Raw genomic sequence first — 20,122 nt, 5'->3', positions numbered from 1 at the left:
TTTATTGTCTGTAGTGGATTCTGTCTTGCATTGTCTGGAGTTTTCTATCAAGATCAAGGCCCTCATGCCCCCAGCTGCTGGGAGGTTACCAGATGACAGCTCACAGCTGAGTCTACCTCTAGGATTTTCCCTCTAAAGTCACACAGCCTCCCAGGATCGGCTCCCTTCATTGGCGAATTGGGGATACGATGGTCCAGCCCCTAGGCATCAGTTTGGGACCAACGCAGCTCCCGAGCTCCCCATGGCATCAGCGTGAGACCCCCTATGGCACCTGTATCAGAGTTCAACCCTCCCTCTGCCCAGTCCTGCTTCCTTCACTTCACAGGGGTTGTTCCTGGGACAATTTCCAATAAACCTTTTGCATAGGAATCAGGCCCTCAGAGTTCACTTCCCTGGGAACCTAAGATACTATCCCACCATCAAAATGCATCTTGTTTTAAATTAAACGCCCTCCCCACACTGCCGAATCACTTCTCAAATTTTCCGTGGAAATACTTTTGATGCAAGAGGAATTTGAACTTGCACTCGTAAAGGGAGTCTAGGTAGACCCTTAGCCAGAAGTAGTTCTCCATAAGCTCAACATTTCTTTTAAGTCTCTGGTTTTATCTGATGAAAATTCTACATTCTACGACATAGGACATTCAAGCTTTTTCACTATAAAAGACTGCCTCCAGGAATTCAAATAAAATGAATACTCTTGGAAGATGTACTGTGTATATCTTCTGAATTGAATGCCTTCTACTGCATACCCTCTTTGAGAAGTTAAGAAGGTTTCCCTAAAATTTTAATATTAACGTGTTTATTCTTGGGTATCACCCATGGAGTTACCTAATTAAGACAGTTAATGTCTTTCTCATATAATTCTATAAAAAATGAACGATATTAATTGTTCTCTTTTATAACCTGAAAAAGGTTAGCACCACCTTAAATGCATATTACTAAGTGAAAACAGTCAATCTTAAAAGCTTACATATTGTCTGACTCCAGCTATATGATATTCTGGAAAAGGCAAAACAGTGGATATTGTAAAATGGTCGTTGGTTATCCAGAGATGGTAGAAAGGAAGGGAGGAACAAGGGGGGATTTTTAGAGCTGTAAAACTCTTCTTTATGGCTCTGTAATGGTGGATACATGCCATGGCACAGACTGAATGTTTACATCCCCCCCAAATTTCGTATGTTGAGACATAATTCCCAATGTGATGACATTTGGAGGTGGGGTTTTGGGAGCTGATTAGGTCATGAGAGTGGAGCCCTCATGAATGCAATTAGTGCTCTTATTAAAACTGGCCCTTGCCCTTTCCACTTTGTGAGGACCCAGCAAGAAGGCACTGTTTAGGAAGTAGTTTTGCACCAGACACCAAATCTGCCAGCATATTCGTCTTGGACTTTCTAGCCTCCAAAACTATGAGAAAGAAATATTTGTTGTTTGTAGGCATCCAAGTCTATGATATTCCGTTACAGCATTCTGAACAGATTAAGACATGCCATTATACATTTGTCAAAACTCACGGAAATTATAATACCAAGAGTGAATGCTAATGTAAACTATGGGCTTTGGGTGACAGGGATGTGTCAATGTTGATTAGTCAGCTGTAACAAACATAACATTATGGTGCTGGAAGGTTGATTATGGGGGAGGCAGGTATACCCAAACTCTCTGTAATTTACACCTAATTTTGCTGTGAACTGAAAACTGTTTTAAAAAAGAAAATGTGGGGCTTCCCTGGTGGCGCAGCGGTTGAGAATCTGCCTGCCAATGCAGGGGACACGGGTTCGAGCCCTGGTCTGGGAAGATCCCACATGCCACGGAGCAACTAGGCCCGTGAGCCACAATTACTGAGCCTGCGCGTCTGGAGCCTGTGCTCCGCAACAAGAGAGGCCGCGACAGTGAGAGGCCCGCGCACCGCGATGAAGAGTGGCCCCCGCTTGCCGCAACTGGAGAGGGCCCTCGCACAGAAACGAAGACCCAACACAGCCATAAGTAAATAAATAAATAAATAAAATTAAAAAAAAAAAAAGAATCCACAGCCAAGTTGCATGCGAAACACATATTAAGTAGATGTGTCCAGCTGTGTTAAAAAAAAAAAAAAAAAAGAAAATGTGTGTGTGTATGCATCTCAGCACCAACATCCCTCAGAATCTACATTCTAGCCCAAGCTCTTCACTAGTGATGGAAAGGGTGGAGGAGAGACACAGGGCAGTGGATGTTGGGTTACCTACGACATGAAGCTGTGATGGAGCTCGCTCTCTCCCCCAACACACAGAGGCTGCAGACTCGAAAGAAAATCAAGAATATATTTTCCGTGCTAGGGAAAATCAAGAGCTGAAGAAGCAGAACATATTAAGAGGCCCCCAAAGAGGTATCATTGTTACTCAGCATCAATATTTGCCACAATGATAGTGAATTCCTTCCTAACTATGAATAGTGATACCACTGCAAATGTCTGAAATTGCATAAATGAAGAATTTTCTGCCTTCATATAACCTCAAATAATCTAAAACATACATGAATGTGGAAACATATACAAAAATATGAAATGTTAGAGCAGTTGCTGGTCATTTCCTTCTTGTCATGAGGCCTGGAACCCAGAGAGACCCCAGAGGATAAGAGATACATTCCTCTTTTATCATCTCCAGATGGCCCTACACTATATTTCCTGGTCTGACATATCTGTGCTGGTATGGCCTCTTTTATACGCAATGTTGGGCCAGGTTATGTACTTGACCTAATTTAATGCTATTGTTCACTGATAGCTCTATTCCATATTAACTGAACTTTATTTAATAGTCAAAGAATTCCCCAAATGTTAAACTCTTAACTTCTACTTTAGGGCCAATATTATTAAATAATTCCCCTTTTAATTCCTGCTTCACATTGCTTCCCAAATACATTTCCCCAAGGAAGAATCCTGTTCAAAACTGGTTCCCCAATGCCTCACAGGGTGAAGTGCGCTGTCCTTACCAGATTAAGGTCCAATGTCCTGTGGTTATTCAATGACCAAACTCCTGACTCAGCCTCACCTATATTCTCCCAACAAAGCCTAAAATTGCAGAGGAAATCATGACTATTTCAATTATGACTGTATTGTACTCTTTGCCGGCTGGGATGGGGCAGGAAGGAGAATGCTGTTGTCATTCCTGTGCGTGGGAAGGTTTTCACTTACAGATATCATGAGTGGGTGTTTTGGCACCTATGATTACATCTTTGTCTCAGTGTAGAAGGCTTGAGATGGAGAGTGGGAAGCTGTCTCTTCATCACACACCACAAATATACACAATTGAAGGAAATCTAAGAGTCTTAGGCAATCTGTCTGTGAGGGAATATTGCCGAATTTCAAGTACACTTTGGGGACACCTGTTTTACATGTCTCAGGCAGGTCAAAGGAGAGAGAGGCAGGTACTGAGATGGAGATATCGAGGTGGGCAGTAGAGAAGACCACTCAGGAGTTAGACATGGTGGTTTCTCAGAGATCTCCCAGCTGTATTGTCTCGACTGCCTCGATGAAAGAGAAACTGGAGAAAGTGGCTGTGATACCCCATAACTTCCAGTTAACAGGGCATTGGCACTAAACACAGAGACAAATACACACAACTATGTTTAACTTAATATTAACTTCTGAGGAATATGAATAAGTAGCTTTACCTAAAGTTTGGAGTGTTCTACATGATTGAATTAGTTTTACTTTTAAAACCACATAATTTTAAGACTAATTTCTGCCTTTCTAATAAAATAATATAAAATGTACAGCTGTATAGCTGAAACTAACACAATACTGTAAATCAACTATACTCCAATAAAAATTGAAAAAAGGAAAAATACACTTGAAGTCAAAAAGAACTACTAGAAATAGTAGTTCGTTCATTGCTTAATAATAAACAAAACTTGATTTATTGAGAAGATAAAAAAATGATTAATGTGTGTTGGGTTATCTTGCCCCATATGAAACCCTACATGAGGCATACCCAACTAACGTTACCTTAATTACATTGTAATCAGAAAGAGCAGAAAGGGCAAAATGCAAGATCTGGATATTTTAGCACTTGAACTGACCTTTTAATTGATCAATCATCTGCTCCATCGGGCAGAGAAGACCAACCATGGGCCTGTCATTCCTTTAGACCCCTTTTTATCAAAAACTGGTTATTTCTCTAAACTCATGCTTTCTATTTTGACCAAGTTTATATTAGTGCAAATGATAACTCATACATATAAACCTATGTATTTACTCTTTGTTAAGCCAAGAAACTTGTTTTTTGTTTTCTATTTTCCCATTTCCAACTATTTCCACAAAGAGTAACTGGTCTTTTCTGGGTAAAATGTTCTCATATGCCAATAAGATGCTATCGGAAAAACTGGTCATTCTGTTGAAGTCACTTGTTTTCAATGAAAAAAAAAAACTTTTCTTAAAACAGATTTTTGTAGTGAAGCAGTGTCACTTTCTTATTTTATTTCTTAGGCAACAAACAAACAAGCTTGTTTTCATAAAGTCTGAATGTTTTCCAGATAACAATATATGTGTTCCAGGGAATCAGGAAACCCATAATAGAAGTAGACTTTAATAGCCCAAGAGAACAAAACAGGCCCAGATTGACCTTGGCTATTGAAAAACTCCCAGAATCCCTCAGACACACTTGGTCTGGTAAAACACTGGCCTGCTGAATATTTCCAAGTAAAAAGAAAAGAGTCAGCAAAGGTTATGATAATTTTCAAAAATGACTATACGGTAGAGAAATGACTAACTCACCATACCGTATTTTATTTTAAATATACATATATATTTATATACTATGGATACATAAATATATATGATTATGTGGTAAACATCATTGTTCATATAAAAGCATTCACCTTTAAGACAGTGTTGGGACAGTGAACTGTGGTTTATCTTCACATTCAATATGAGGAACTTGTCAAACCCAGGCTAATGGAGTATGGTTCCTACTGGGACTGATTTGTCCATGGTTGTCATTTAGATTTCTTCCCCCTAATTCAATAAAATTCCTTCCAGCCTGAAGATCAGCAGGAAACCCAATAAGAACCACCTCACAGTATAACAGACAAGCTCCACCAAATGTAGTTAAGAGGGAATCTAGATCTTACTCCCATAAGCCGGTTTGGTATTAGCTTTTAATGCTATTTTCCAGTTCTTGTGTTTCTTCCTTCTAATCTAATGTCCCTTCCAGGAATAAAGGGGAATTATCCCATCATTTGACAAACTGGGAGGACTTCACGACCTGCAATAATAGATTTAAAACCTAATAATATTCTATAAGCCGATAAGCGAATCAGGATTGACTGATAATCATTTTCGTTCAGCTTTTTGTACATTCATCACTATTTGTTTAAAAATTAGGCCCATGAATCACTAACTGAACCAAAATTATAAAAATGACCCATGCATTAAAACCATGTTCTAAATCATTTATCTACAGTGCTATAATATCTCTTCCAATATAAAATGGATATCTACTCTATATCATACACTTATTTCAAATTTATATTTTTATCAATCAACCTAAAGTTAAAGATACTCATACTCACTAAAATTTTCTTTAAAAGACAAGATAATGACAATGGAGATTTTTCAATGGAGAGGAACTGAAAATGACAGAAAACAAGCTACACATATCACAAAATACCATGCAAGATATATTACAGGAGAGCTGCAAACTTAAGGCCTTAACAATCTGGAACAGAGTTTGGTTTCCTGCTGGGAATATTAAGGATAAATTCATGAAGAAGGTGGCTTTTGCTCTGCCCTTGAAAGTGAAAAAGGATTTACACAAGAGGAGATAAAGGGCAGGGCATCTCCAGCCTGAGAGCAGTAAGATTAAAGTCAATGAGATGAGAGGACAGAATATGGGACATGACTAGAGAAAGGCAAGAGGTCCTATTTTAAGGGATCATTTCATGACCAGAATCAGAGAGATAAGACAGGAGCTGCGACAAAGGATTAGAGACATATTCAGTAGGCAATTGAGAGCCTCTAAGCATTTTTCTTCTTTATAACTCGTATGAATTTATGTATTTTGATTAGTCTCAGTTTTATTTCATCTCTCACCATTGGAGTATAGATAGAAAATTTATTGTTTCTGGTCAGCTTTGTAAATTGGTCCAAATGGTTGCAGAATATTCAAGCTCGATTATGATTTTTTAAAAAAGAAGAGGAATGGTCGTCAGCCAGAGGTGGCTGACGTGGAAATTAGAAATGAAAGTGTAACTTACAAGACTCTGAAGTGTAGACATATGATTTGGGCTTAGTCAACAGTATGCTTCCAACCAGCTCCTTTAATTTTGAGGGAGTGACAAAGTGACGATTAGAGATTACTCATAATGGTGGCAGGAAAGTAGATAGCCCAGCTCTGAAGGAGGTATTCATAGGCAGTGGACTTAGGTAGTTTCAACCTCTAGTTTACTCAGTCTTACTCACTTCCCACTTATTTTTCTGTCTTAGATTCTTAGTTTTACATTTAATTTTTGGAGCAATCCAATATTCTTTCAATAAACTTATTTTCTGCCTTTAAGTTAGCCCGAGTCAGGTTCTGTTGCCTGCAATAAAAAATTCTTTTTGTTATCGTGGTGAATAAGAAAAATGCAAGGTCTACTATTCTGGAACTTACACTATAGTAGGGGCTAGAAGATTAAGTCGGTAGTTCCGTGTGTGTGTAAATTAGATAAATCAGTTATGCAGCCGTAACAGGGATTCCGATGAGTAATAAGAAGGCCTTGAAGTAGAGTTTGAGCTGTAAAATGGAACTGAGGGGGAAAAAAGAAGGCAGAATCTCTGGTTTCAAAGTGGATATTGAGAAAAAGATAAAGGCACTAAAAAATTGATGACATCTCTTTATGGTTCATAACCAAGAGGTTTTTGAGCCTTTTTAAAAAAATATCAACTCATACAAATGGTACAAATATCCTTATTATGAGATGTTTTCATTAGCAAACTCTTCATCCATTATGAGAAGTAAATGTGCTCATTCTTTGCCCTGGACCACAGCCATAGTTTTCACTCCTCTGTCCAGCTGGGAGGAAGGGAGCATCATTAACCCTGAGGTTCCTTCCTCTGACATGTGTGTATGGCAGCCTGTTGTACTGCTTCACCAAAGCTGACTGTGTGCTTTTCTTCTCAAATACACCTTCAGTGAGGTCATACTGGCAACCTGAAATTAACCATGCTGGGGTATTTAACCAAGGAAATAGGGAAATGCTACACATCAGGGATTTTTTTCCCCCTTGAGAGCTAGTCTACCAACACACCACTGAATATTTCTCATGAATATTCATTGATGGGGCTTCCCTGGTGGCGCAGTGGTTAAGAATCCGCCTGCCAATGCAGGGGACACGGGTTCGAGCCCTGGTCCGGGAATATCCCACGTGCCACGGAGCAACTAAGCCTGTGTGCCACAACTAGAGCCTGCGCTCTACAGCCCGTGCGCCACAACTACTGAAGCCTGCGCACCTAGAGCCCATGCTCCGCAACAAGAGAAGCCACCGCAATGAGAAGCCCGAACACCGCAAAGAAGAGTAGCCCCCGCTCACCGCAACCAGAGAAAGCCCGCGCACAGCAACAAAGACCCAACACAGCCAAAAATAAATAAATAAATAAATAAATTTATTAAAAAAAAAAATCTATTCATTGATGGCTCAATAAGTTACTTCCATATACTTGATACTGCCTTCAAGTCAAATGAAATCATCTTAGAACTATAGTTTTAGAGCTGAGAGAGTTTCAAATGCACTTTATAATATTTTAAGCTTCCACGTATGCATCATTATCCCAATATGTCCTTAGTTTGTAAATTCCTGGAGAGTTGGCGATAATATTATAGGCACATATGTCCTTCCGATCTAAATCCAGGGCAGCACACAGTAGATTCTCAGCTTTGACTAAATGAAGGGCAGACTTACTCAAGTTCACAAATAGAGAAAGCAGCAAGAAGTCTTCTGTGTCTTCCTGCAATGACATTTCTGCCATAACCCTAGATCCCTTTGAGCTCCCTCCTCATTCTCTCTGGACTCTCTTCTTTTCTATGTCATTCTCTATGCCTTCCTTCTGCCTTCCTGATCCTCTTTTACAAACCAAGTCCCGTGTGATCATAAGACGGTAGACCTGAAAGGGACTTAAGAGATGGTCTATATCATTTCCCTGATGACAAAACATGGTCTAAGGAGTTTAAATTAGTTTCTTAAAATTATACAAGTATTTAGTGATACAGTCATGATTTAGACTCATGTCTCCAAATTTTTAGTATAGTTGTCATCTGTCTATCACTCAGTATAGCCACACAGAATCTACTGGATTCTCTCTGTGTCTCTCTTTGTCTCTGTCTCTGTCTCTCTTACCTCCCAAACATGGGTTTGAAGATAAGACTGGAGGCAGAGTTCATTGGTGGTAGTGAAAGGAGGTACCATATGTTGATAAATTCAGTTGATGACTTTTACTTATTCATCTACTCATCTGACATATTTCTTTATTCATAGGACATGTTTATTGAGTATCTCCTATATAACAGGACTCTTCTAGGCATGTAGAATACATCACTGAAGATGATATAAATGATGAAGATGATGAAAACAGACAAATGTCTCCATCTTTAAACAATGTGCGTTCAAGAGAATATATCTGTCCTGGAAATGCTCCAGAATAATACTTGCTGCTCAAATTCAGAGATGTGAAACAAGAATGAAAATCTCTATTCCAGAACGATGTGAGAGCCACTGTCGTTTAGCAGTGATAATATAAACAAGGAGAACTTGTGGCTGCTTATTCCCCTTGAATGCCTTATGAATTTCATTATTTGTTTGGCACCTTGCTAGTTGCTGTCATTTTATATTTACCAAGTCAATTTAAAAAAGGATGCCCTAGGATAATATTTCTTTTCTTTGGAATTACATTCACTTCCTGAAGATCATTTTCTTTCAATTTAACAAAAAAATCTAGTTGGAAAGTTTGTTCATAAAGTTAATTCCTAAAACTGGAGTTTCCTTAGATTTAAAATCCATAGCGGCATCCCTTGTTATTTACTGTGTATTTAAATAACGGCGCATCAGACTCAGTACATTTCAATCAGGAATGTTAATTAGTAGAAGACAGTATGTTGCAGAATTATTCTTAGGTTTTTTTTGACTGAAATAGTTAATGCTTCACAAAACAGAAGTAAAGTCATGGATGTAGAAAACAAACTTATGGTTACCAGGGGATAAGTGGGGGGAGGGATAAATTGGGAGATTGGGATTGACATATACACACTACTATATATAAAATAGATAACGAATAAGAACCTGCTGTATAGCACAGGGAACTCTACTCAATACTCTATAATGGTCTGTGTGAGAAGAGAATCTAAAAAAAGAAGAGTGGATATATGTATATGTATAACTGATTCACTTTGCTGTACACCTGAAGCTAACACAACACTGTTAATCAACTACACTCCAATAAAAATTAAAAAAAAAAATAGTTACTGCAACTCTTTTCAGGAAAGGCACATTTCCTAAATCTTGATAATTATTTCATGGATAAGAAAAATGGGGTCAAATGGCTAGTAAGTGTTTTAATGACAATTTGAACCCAGTTCTTGGTTATAAAGTAGACATCAGTGTTCCCAGTTGTATTAGTTTCCTAGGGCTGTCATAACAAAGTACCACAAACTGGATGGCTTAAAATGATAGACATTTATTCTCTCACAGTTGCATAGGCCAGAAGTCTGAAATTCAAGGTGCTGACAGAGACACACTATCTCTGAAGGCTCTAGGGGAGAACCCAGTCCATTCCTTTCTCTTAGCTTCTGGTTTTCCTGGCCATCCTTGTCATGCCTTTACTCAGAGATGCATCACTTCAATCTCTGCCTCCTTCATCACATGATGTTCTTCCTGTGTGTCTGTTGCTGTGTCCCTTCTCCTCTCCTTAGAGTGACACCAGTCATATTATATTAAGGGCCAACCCTACTCCAGTATGACCTCATCTTAACTCGCATCTTAATTACATCTGCAAAGACCTTACATCCAAATAAGCTCACATTTTGAGGACCTGGGAAGGCCATGGATTTGGAGGAGGACACTATTCAACCCAGAACACCAAAATAATCTGCTTCCTACCTATCATTCCCCTTCCAGCTGTGTCTACTGGTATTTGCCCCCTTATTAGACTCCTGAAAAAAATTCTGTAGATATGCACCGTATCTTCAAGTATGCTACATTTCCTCACTCACTCTTACTTCAAATACTGTACAATGTCTTGTATAGTTTTAAAGGCAGCAATGTCCTACCAGCCCTGTAAAATGTTTCTTCACCAGGGAGAAAAACGTGTTCCTCCTTGTTTCAAATTATAGAACAAAAATAGAAAACACCTTCCACCCTTGGAAACTCACATGGTTAAAAAAACCAGACCCTATGCAAATAAATGCATTTCTCTACTGACTCAGAATTGCTGGGGATGCTTTATTGCATCAAGGATGTCTCCATTTAGAAAATGTTTCCCTGGGAAACCTGAAGTAATTAAAGGAAGGATAGAGAAGTAATAACGCAGAAACTAAAGATCTGTGGGGTAGGGGAGGGGTCGCCATTATAGGGCAATCTTCTAAATGGAAAGAAAACTACAGGTAACTTATGGCGACAAATGCTGTAGTTCTCCATCCCTTCATATTATGGGAGAGTGTATGTTATTGGGGATGTGTGGGGAGAACGGTCAAAACAACCAAAAAACCTAATATGAGGTTGAAATGAAGTTGAGAGTTTTTAATCTTAGGATGCTGTTTTTAATCTTAGGATGTTAATCTGGACATCAGAAAATGTAATATGCTAAATGTAAAACTCTGGATGTCTTATTATAGATTTGGAGAATATTATCTAAGTCAATTTAGCTTGCTTAGTTCATTTGAATCGAGACTGAGCTAATTAAGGAAAGATGGAAGCAGCAAGTATTCAATAGTTTTGATGGTAGAGTATTTTTCACATTCTCTGAGAGCTGAATGAAGAAGGACACACATAGATGAATACTGGAAACATTTATCTAATCTTTCTCTTGCTTTGTTCAACAAATATTCATTGTAGAAGGCCCTGTACCATCTGAATTTTAACATTTTTTTACAACTATATTCCATTGGAAAACTGTGTCCCATCCTGGGCATTTTCATTCAATAAAAATAGAATATTTGGAGGGAACTTCATTGAAATTTGATCAGTTTTAAATTTTATGTGATAATAATGCTTCCTTTATACAGCATTACTAGGAAATGAAGTTTTCCCTGCTAAGTGCTAACACTTAAAAGACCATTTTTACCAAACGTTTCTGAGGCATAAATATATAATTGCTATTTTTTTCTTCTTAAAAAACCTTTAAAAATTCCGTGTGAGGAGAGTGACATCAGAAAGATGGTAGAATAGGAGGTCCCTAGCTCATATCCCTCCAACCCCAAACAACAAACTAGCAGTCATCCATGGACAAAAGTGCCTTCGTGGGAGCTTTAGGATCCTGGCAGGAGTTGTGAAACTCTGGTGAAGCCCAAGACCAAGGAGAGCTGCTTTGAGAAGGGAGGCCCATGCTCTGGTGGCAGGTTCACTGAAAGTGGTCCTGGATACAGACCAAAAGTAGCCCCATTTCCCAGTGGACTCAGCTACAGCCATGCTTGGCCACAGTTCTACAACCAGCCCAACCTGCCAAGAGGTGTGGGAGGAACCATGCCTGTCTGTGCCCCATTAAGAGGCCGGCTGACCATGGACTTGACTGCAGATCCTGCAGCAGTCCTATGACCCAGTTCCAGCCCTGCTCTACTGCATTCCAGGAGTTAGTCTTGCCTACACACATTTGTGCCCCTGGAAGCAGGCCCGCTGACGTCAGTCCTGGCTGTGGACCCTGGAGCTGTCCTGTGACTCAGGTCCAACCCTGTTCTGCCACGGTTCAGTTCCTGCTCACTCAGGAACCAGGAGGAGCACAGTGTGTGCTCCCAGTAACAGGCCTGCTGGCTTCAATCTGACTATGGTCCCCGAGGCAGCCTAGTGACCTGGCTTGAATCCTGCATCATGTGATTTCCAGAGAACAAGAGATAAAGAGAAAAAGGCAGAAAGTTTACCTAGAGAAATAATGGCCCAAAACGTCCTAAATCTTGGAAAGGATATAGAAATCCAGACTCATGAAGCTCAAAAGTGCCCAAACAGGATCAACTCAAAGAAGTCTACCCAGATACACATTATAATTAAATCATTAAGAGTCAAAGAAAAGAAAGAATTTTGAAAGCAGCAAGAGCAAAGTAACTTGCCACATACAAAAGAACCTCCATAAGGCTATCAGCAGATTTCTCAGCAGGATTTTTCAAGGGTTTTTTCCTGAGACGAATGGTGACAAAAATAATTTGGTTGCAGATACAGGCACATTTGGAGGAGGGAAAGAGAAAATTAAGTAAGTTTGTTACAAACGGGCTCTATTTTCTGTTCAAAGGATATAAGAACATTGGCAGAGTGAAGAAATTTCAAGGAAGAGATGAGGATTTGAGGATTGTTGTAGAAAAGTAGTGCCAGGCAATGGTCCTAAACCTGCATCTAGGACTGTTGAGAGTCCAGCTAAAGTGATAAGTTGAAATTTTTAGTGGTCCCAATGAGTATGACCAGTAGCGGTTTGGAAAATGCAAATGGCTATGGCTACTGTAAGTCAATTTCAAAGACTGATAAACCCATTATGACAGAACATGAGCTAGATACTTGTATCTATTCTACAGGGATGGTCTGATAAATAAATGTGTTAATACTTGCAAAGTACTTAGCAGAGTTCCTGGCACATAATTAGGATCCATATTTATGTTAAAATGAAAAAAATAGGACAGAATTCTAAGTGCTTGTTTAAGAATGGAATTGAGGTGTTAGATCATTAAATCTGAGACCATTAGGGGAAAAGTATAAAGAGGTCGTTTTATGGAAAAAAACAGGAAACATTGCAAATCTAGAGTTGTATTTTTTCTTATTACTTACGTTGGAAAACAGGTTTAGGAGGAGTAATCAAAAAGAAGAAGATATAATGATTAGATTATATCTTTCAACCCTAAATTTTCAGAGGGGATGATAAAGTTCATAATATAACTATGGGAGCTGGTTAATGAGGAAAAATATTTATGAAAGTGACTAGAATTAAAGAGGCCAATGTTTCACACAGTTTGATTCACCTGGAGATTGAGATTGCCCAGGATTTAGAATCCAGTGGAAAACCATGAGAAAAAGAAGAACCCAGATGTGTGGCTTTAAAAGAGAAGAAAATTTTGAATAAAGGCTGTAAGAACAGAATTTTGAAAGAGGCATGGAGTAGTCTGAAAGGCAATGACCCTACTCTCTAATGTTGATAATGTGAAGAATTTATAAGAGAACAAATAGCCACTTAAGTGGAAGCATCTTAAACATTAGAAATTCAGATTTCAGTTAAGGGGATGATTTCTAAGAAAAGGAGTTACTGACAAGATTTTTTTTTTTCTTTATGCAATAGAATAAGAGTTCTAGATTGTAGTGTTGAAACAGAAGGGAAATGGCCCAGGGAAAGGGAAAAGCTAATATGGATGGAAAAGACAGTCTGGAAGATGACAGGTGAACAGAGGAATCTTTACCTCGTGCAGTTGCTGTGAACCTTTGGAAATAAAGAAAGTAGACAATAAAGCTATATTGATGGAACTAAATTTTCTCTGGGTTTCTTAAAGAATTTTAGTCAAAGCTATTTTGTTGCCTAGAGGATATGAAAATTCCATGATAAAGTTTCATGGGGAGATAAACTTTACCTCCTACAGTATATACTGTTCTTTCTACAATGTATGAGTAGGACTGGACGTGAAAAGAAATGCAATGCCTCAGAAATTCCCCATTCTTCTATATTCAGATATTTAAAACAATCCTTGCACATCCCATTTTCTGAAGGGATGGCTTACCTCCAAATATACATTCTGGGGTAAAGGAGATGTCATCAAGGGCAATAAAGATGTTCTCTTTTCCGCTCAGATCAGCTTCAAATGCCACCTTAAATGGACTGTTACTGGAGAGAGGTACATGTCCATACATCCAACCGGTTCTTTTACTGCCAATCACTGACCACACCAGGATGTTTAGTCCAGATTCCTCTACAGTATACACCTAAAAATGGGGAAGAAAAAGAAACAAACAGAGAAAATCAACTCTTCATTGTTTGGATGTTAGAGGCGTATGGGCATCCAGGTTGTTGATGAAAGAATGGAATCCAGCAATGCAACAGCTCAATAATAATACTTTTAATCATCCTTGATGTACAATCTGTTCTGTAACATAGTGGGCAAGATCCAGCTTATACTCAGGCAAGTTGTGGTGGTAAAGTGAGACTATGGATGTTATATTTCCTCTGGTGACTTAGACCTTTGTTTAGTTTTGACATATCGATTTCTGTGTACCAAATTAGACATGGCCCCAAACTGTAACTATCTCAAGTATCTAAAAAGCTGGTGGAGGTGTACAACTAGAATTTTTCACCACTTAAAAAAACCTCATCCATCTCGACTAAGGTGTGTTACTGTAGAAAATCCTCATAGTAAATGAATATGAGAGTAAACAAGTCATTTCAGAAACCAATCTGTGCAAAATATTTAACATTTTGACAGACAGAAAAAATCTACGTGAATTAACTAACGTCAATATTCAGGACTTTTTAAAGTATAAGGACTAACAGATTCAAAAGGAAGAGAAATAGAAAGAGAGCTTGTTTTGAAACCAACCACCATGACAAGTTCTGATCTTTTTTTAAACAATAAAAACAATTCAGAACAAAACAAAAACAGACATTTCCTAGTGCTCTTCAAAAAAAAATCTATTTAAACAACAAAAAATAAAGTTGAAAAGATACTTTCCTACATTTTTTTGCACCAAAATTTTATGAGTACCATTTCCTTAGTTGCTATACATATGTATAATATATACATATATATTATACATATATAATGTAGTTTTAAGGTACTTCAGCAATCACTTATACAATCCTTTCTTTTACATGGGAAAAATAAGACTCAGAGTAAAGAAAACTCATGGATGGTAATTTTCTTCTATTGCAATATTCTTTTTCTTCAATGACATTTCCCTTTACTGAAAAATCTTACTTCCTCACTTTTTTCTTAGTGTCAAAATTTATCTACAGATAATTTATCCTATAAAAATCTATGCAAAATTTATACTATTAGAAGGAGAGGACAATATCACTCATTCTGTTACACATGATATTATATTGACATTCTAGGAGTCTTACCAAAAACCACCAAATAATTCAGACCAGAAATTAAGCATATTGCCAATGAGCACCACTACAAAAAGTCTAAGGTCAAGTCAGAAATCCAACTCTTAATGGACATTAAACATAATAGCAAAAATAAATCAAGATGACAGACTAAAAAAAAAAAAGAAAAAGAAAAACTTGCCTGAAGCTTGGAAACCTGAAAAGTGAGACTTTAACACCAACATTTTGGAAAAGCAGACAGTTCTTAAGTAAAAATTACCTTTCATATTTGATTTCTTGAAAAATAAAATAAGCTAAGATTCAATATGAAAGGAATTTGGGTCAGTTGACTGTTTCCCGTCTCACACATAAGCAAACACTCACTCCAAAGAGTCTTCAGTTCCAAGATTTAGTGAATACTTAGTTTTCAAATTCATACAAATATTCCCCATTTTTTAAAAGTTAAAAATAAATATGTATGAAGCTTCTGACTGACCTTGATAACAGGACAACTCTACAAAATCAAACTAAATTGAGCCCTCCTTTTGCATAAATCCTGGATTACATCACAGAGATTTAAAAAGAAATAGCTTTATTTTATTTATTTTATAACTCTTTTTCTGGGAAAATCATTTCAGAAAACCAAATTTCATGAAAATATAACACAACCTTTTCTGGTTTTATCCAAAACTCTAGCATATGTGTGTTTTATTTATTAATGTATCTTTTTTATTGTTTCAACATTTCATTTTATTCTCTGCTTTAGTCTTTTTAATCTTCAGTCGATCCTACATGCTCTTGACAAATTCCCTTTCCTTCCATTCTCCTTTTACTCTACTTCTCAAAACCCCACCATGACATCTCCTGGCCATCTCTCTTGTACCCTCTCATCATGAGCATTAACTCTCCAATATATGTCAACCTATTTTTATCCCATTATTTCATCCTACTACAGTCCAAATTAATTATGGTCGAGTTTACTAACTCACTACTTAATTTCAACAAAACTTTTTGACAAGTTCATTAGTTGTTTCAATAGTAATATATATTTATGGAACCATCAGTGTATTAAATTGAACAACTGCATGTCATGTAAAGTGATTTTTGTAGCCACAATGGCCAATGGAAAAACTAGAAGAATCATTTATGGACTCCTTTTAATGCTGGACTTTATTTATGGCCAATGGGACACCCACTAAAGACTAAAATTATGGTATGTATTTTTTGCCTTTCAGCAGAAATAATACTCACTGTCCCCTGAGATTTTTTTCGTGTGTATGTGTATGATAATGCTCAGCAAAATATTTATTTTAAAAAACTTTTAAACAACTATCACTTTGAAAAATTAAAGTGGCTAATATCTTCAAAACTAATTAATTCTAAGTTCGTTTGTTTCTAATTTTGTACTTTATTACACAGATTTTACTGAAAAGCAATTCATGTTGCAATAATAACATTATTTGAAATAGCTTTCTAAAAATCAACTGCTAGATAAATAATCTGGTTACTTCTATTTTGATAGTCTACATTTTGGTTGAACACTCACCATTAATATAATAATTGTTAACATTATATACTTAAAACAACCATTGTTACCCTGATTTTTATTATAAAAGCAAAATGTATTCAAAGAATATATAAAGATATAATGAAGTTTATACATTGATATTATAATCAAGTTTATATTATATTCAAAGGTGATATTATAATCCAAGCTTATAATGTAGGGTAGGAAAAACTTAAAGAGAACTTGCTAAATCAAAAACATAGATAGTCAGAATAAAATAATATTATACCATTTAAATACAAATATTATAATATTAACCAGTTAAATTTATGTCAAGGATTTGAGAAGCAACTCCTCAGCATTTATTTAGAATGAACATTCCTCTGGAGGAAAACACTCAGCAACAGGTAACAGAAAATATGGGAGATGGTGATTAAATTCCAGAAGAGTATGGCTCTTAGAGACCAGCTTCCTCAACAATATCCATGTATCTAGGTTGTCCAGGTAAAGAATGAAAAGAACTCGACCAGTAGCTTTTCCTAAAGTTCCTCTCCTTCAACTAGTCAGTCTCCAGGTTCCTGAAACATTGAAGGCAGGTCCCAGTGCTGATTTAGAGACTCTGAATGGACACTTTTGGATAACGGAAACATTTATCCATTTCATCACATACTTAGCTCACTAAAGTTAGGGTGTAAAATGCATCAGTGAGAGGAAACCTTGGCTTTACTTGGCCCTCAGTTACTCTCAGCTGTTCTGCTAGGTGTCTGCTCTTTAATCACTACTGATAGGCCAAAGCAATGAACTGAACTGTGCTTAATCCTTAGCAGTGCACAATTTCTCATGGTTTCATTTGAAAACACTCAAATTTTATATGAGAGGAAAGAAAATAATCAAAAGTAATGAAAAGGGAAATTTCCCTCAAAAGGGAGGTTACAGGCTTTACATTCATTTAATAAAGGATAGAAATAACAATAATATTGCCCATATTAATAAAATTTAGAACATTCACATATGTTATGTTATATGAACACTACCACATGTGTAGATGTAGGGTAAGACTATTAACTTCCCTTTACAGATCTGGGGTTAGAAATGTAGAGAGAGGTTAAACAACTCATTACATGTGTACAGCACAGACCTCTAGTCTCCAGGACAGCCATGTAAGGAGCTTGGAAGTTGTTACTCTAGTCCTCACGACAAGAGAAAAGCTGAATAAACTGAAAATCAACAACTCTTCTTAAATTCTTCAGTGAATTGAGGTCACAGAGCAATCATAACTGCTGCCTCCAAAATTGGAGGGAGAGACAGGTAGATGCTGAGATCACAACTTACTAAAGCAGAAACCAAGGGACAGAAACCCCTGTGGGGACCAGTAATGAGGTCAAAAAGCCTAAACTGTAGTTGATGAATTGCTGGAGACTCACTGTGGACAAGTTTGAAAGTTAAAAAATCTTGGGTGGCAGGGGGCAGTGGGGAGGATCTCCAAACTTTTGTGAGTTAGACCTCCAGGAGTCCTATCAGGGCCTCACAGGGAAAAATCACAGAAAAATTTCCCTCAATTTTTTGGCAGGAGGAGGGGAAAATATACCCAGAAATATACTTAGAGCATTCTGTGCTTCTCAGCAAGGCTTATCCTCAAGACAAATTATTTAAAAAGAGCTTAACTGACTAGGTTCATCGGAGCCTAACCGAATTGGGGAAAAGAAAATACCCAACTCCAGTCCCTGGTAGTTTTCCATGCAGGGGGAAATTACCAGTTCAGCTCCCTCTAGTCTTCCTGTATTACCTAAGGAGTGAAAAAAGCAAAAATCTGAGGGGAAATTATAAAGAATAAAACCCAGGGGTAGTAAAGGACTCACTAAAAGACTGAGACCTAATCGTAGCCCTACAGAGAGCTTTCTCTCACCCCACAACTTACCAACATATACGTAGGGCTTCTATGTAATAATAGGGGGATTCAACTTAAAGAACAGTACATTGTAGACCTTATTTAGGAAGAAATCTCTCTGGAAACCCAAAGACAGCAGAGGAGACAAAAACAAGGACAAAAGGGAAAATTAGAGCCCTGATCCTACGGTTAGAGCAAACAGCAAACACAGCTTAACCTCTAGCCAGATGAACATAAAACCTCATACTAAAGGCCTAATTTTTACCCCGTACATCATGTCAGGCTGTCAAGGCACAGACTAAGCATCAGAACCAGATTTAGGTATGGTGGAGATGTTGAAATTATCAGACAGGAAATTTAATACAAGTATGATTAATAAGCTAAGGGCTCTAATGGAAAAAGTGGACAACATGGAAGAACAGATGGACAATGTAAGCAGAGAACTGGAAACTCTAAGAAAGAATCAAAAGGAAATGCTAGAAATTTAAAAAAAAAAAACACTCTAACAGAAATGAAGCATGCTTCTGATAGGCTCATCAACAGACTGGACACAGCAGAGGAAAGAATCAGTGAGCTTGAAAATACATCAATAGACAATTCCAAATCTGAAATGCAAAAAACAAACAAACAAAAGAATGGAACAGACTATCCAAGAATTGTTGAATGGTTATAAAAGGTATAACATGCATAATGTGAATACCAGTAGGAGAAGAAAGAAAGAACAGAAAAAATATTTAAAGTGATAATAAATGATATTTTCCCAAACTTAATGATAGACAACAAACCACGGGTCCTGGAAGATCTGAGAACATCAACACGATAAATACCAGCACTAGAATTTATCTACACTGAGGCACATGATATTCAAACTGCAGAGAATCAAAGGTTAGAGAAAATCTATCTAATGAAAGAAGCCAGAGGGAGAAAACAACTTATAGAGCAGCAAGGATAAGAATTACATCAGACTTCTCTTCAGAAACCATGCCAACAAGAAGACAGTGAAACAAGATATTTAGAGTGATGAAAGAAAAACTCCAACCTGGAATTCCACATCCAGTGAAATTATCCTTCAAAATAAAGGAGAAAGAAAGATTTTCTCAGACAAATAAAAATTGAGGAAATTTTTTGCTAGTAGATCTGCCTTGCAAGTAAAGTTAAAAGAAGTTCCTTAGAGAAAAGGAAAATGATATGGTCAGAAAATCAGATTACATTAAAAAAAAAGAAAAGTGTTAGAGAAGGAATAAATAAAGGTAAATAAAATATTTTACTTTTCTTATTATTAATTGATGTAACAGATAATAGTTTAGTCAAAATAATAATAACAAGAATGTATTCAGTGATTTTAGCTTTTGGGCAAGTGAAATGTATGGCAGCACATTATGAGAAGGGAGGGAGGAATTGAGAATACTGTGTACTTGCACTACTCATGAAGTGGTATAATGTTATTTGAAAGTGGACTTGGATTATTAGTAAATGCATGCTGCAAACTCATGGGCAAACAACAAAAAAAGGTTTAAAA

At 37.2% G+C, this 20,122-nt stretch overlaps 1 protein-coding gene across 1 annotated transcript in view; it reads right to left on the bottom strand.

The window, feature by feature from the left end:
* MALRD1 (MAM and LDL receptor class A domain containing 1) overlaps positions 1 to 20,122 on the bottom strand; it is a 620,077-nt gene that overhangs the window by 108,219 nt on the left and 491,736 nt on the right. Inside the window, exon 34 of the mRNA XM_068545334.1 lies at positions 13,905 to 14,106. Within this exon, the coding sequence (XP_068401435.1) occupies positions 13,905 to 14,106 (202 nt within the window). The remainder of the gene's footprint in view (positions 1 to 13,904; positions 14,107 to 20,122) is intronic.

The sequence above is a fragment of the Eschrichtius robustus genome, chromosome 1, assembly GCF_028021215.1.
Source record: "Eschrichtius robustus isolate mEscRob2 chromosome 1, mEscRob2.pri, whole genome shotgun sequence".
In the NCBI taxonomy this organism is placed as follows: Eukaryota; Metazoa; Chordata; class Mammalia; order Artiodactyla; family Eschrichtiidae; genus Eschrichtius; species Eschrichtius robustus.
The sequence above is the reverse complement of the archived record's forward strand: the minus strand, read 5'-3'. Positions and strand labels throughout refer to the sequence as shown.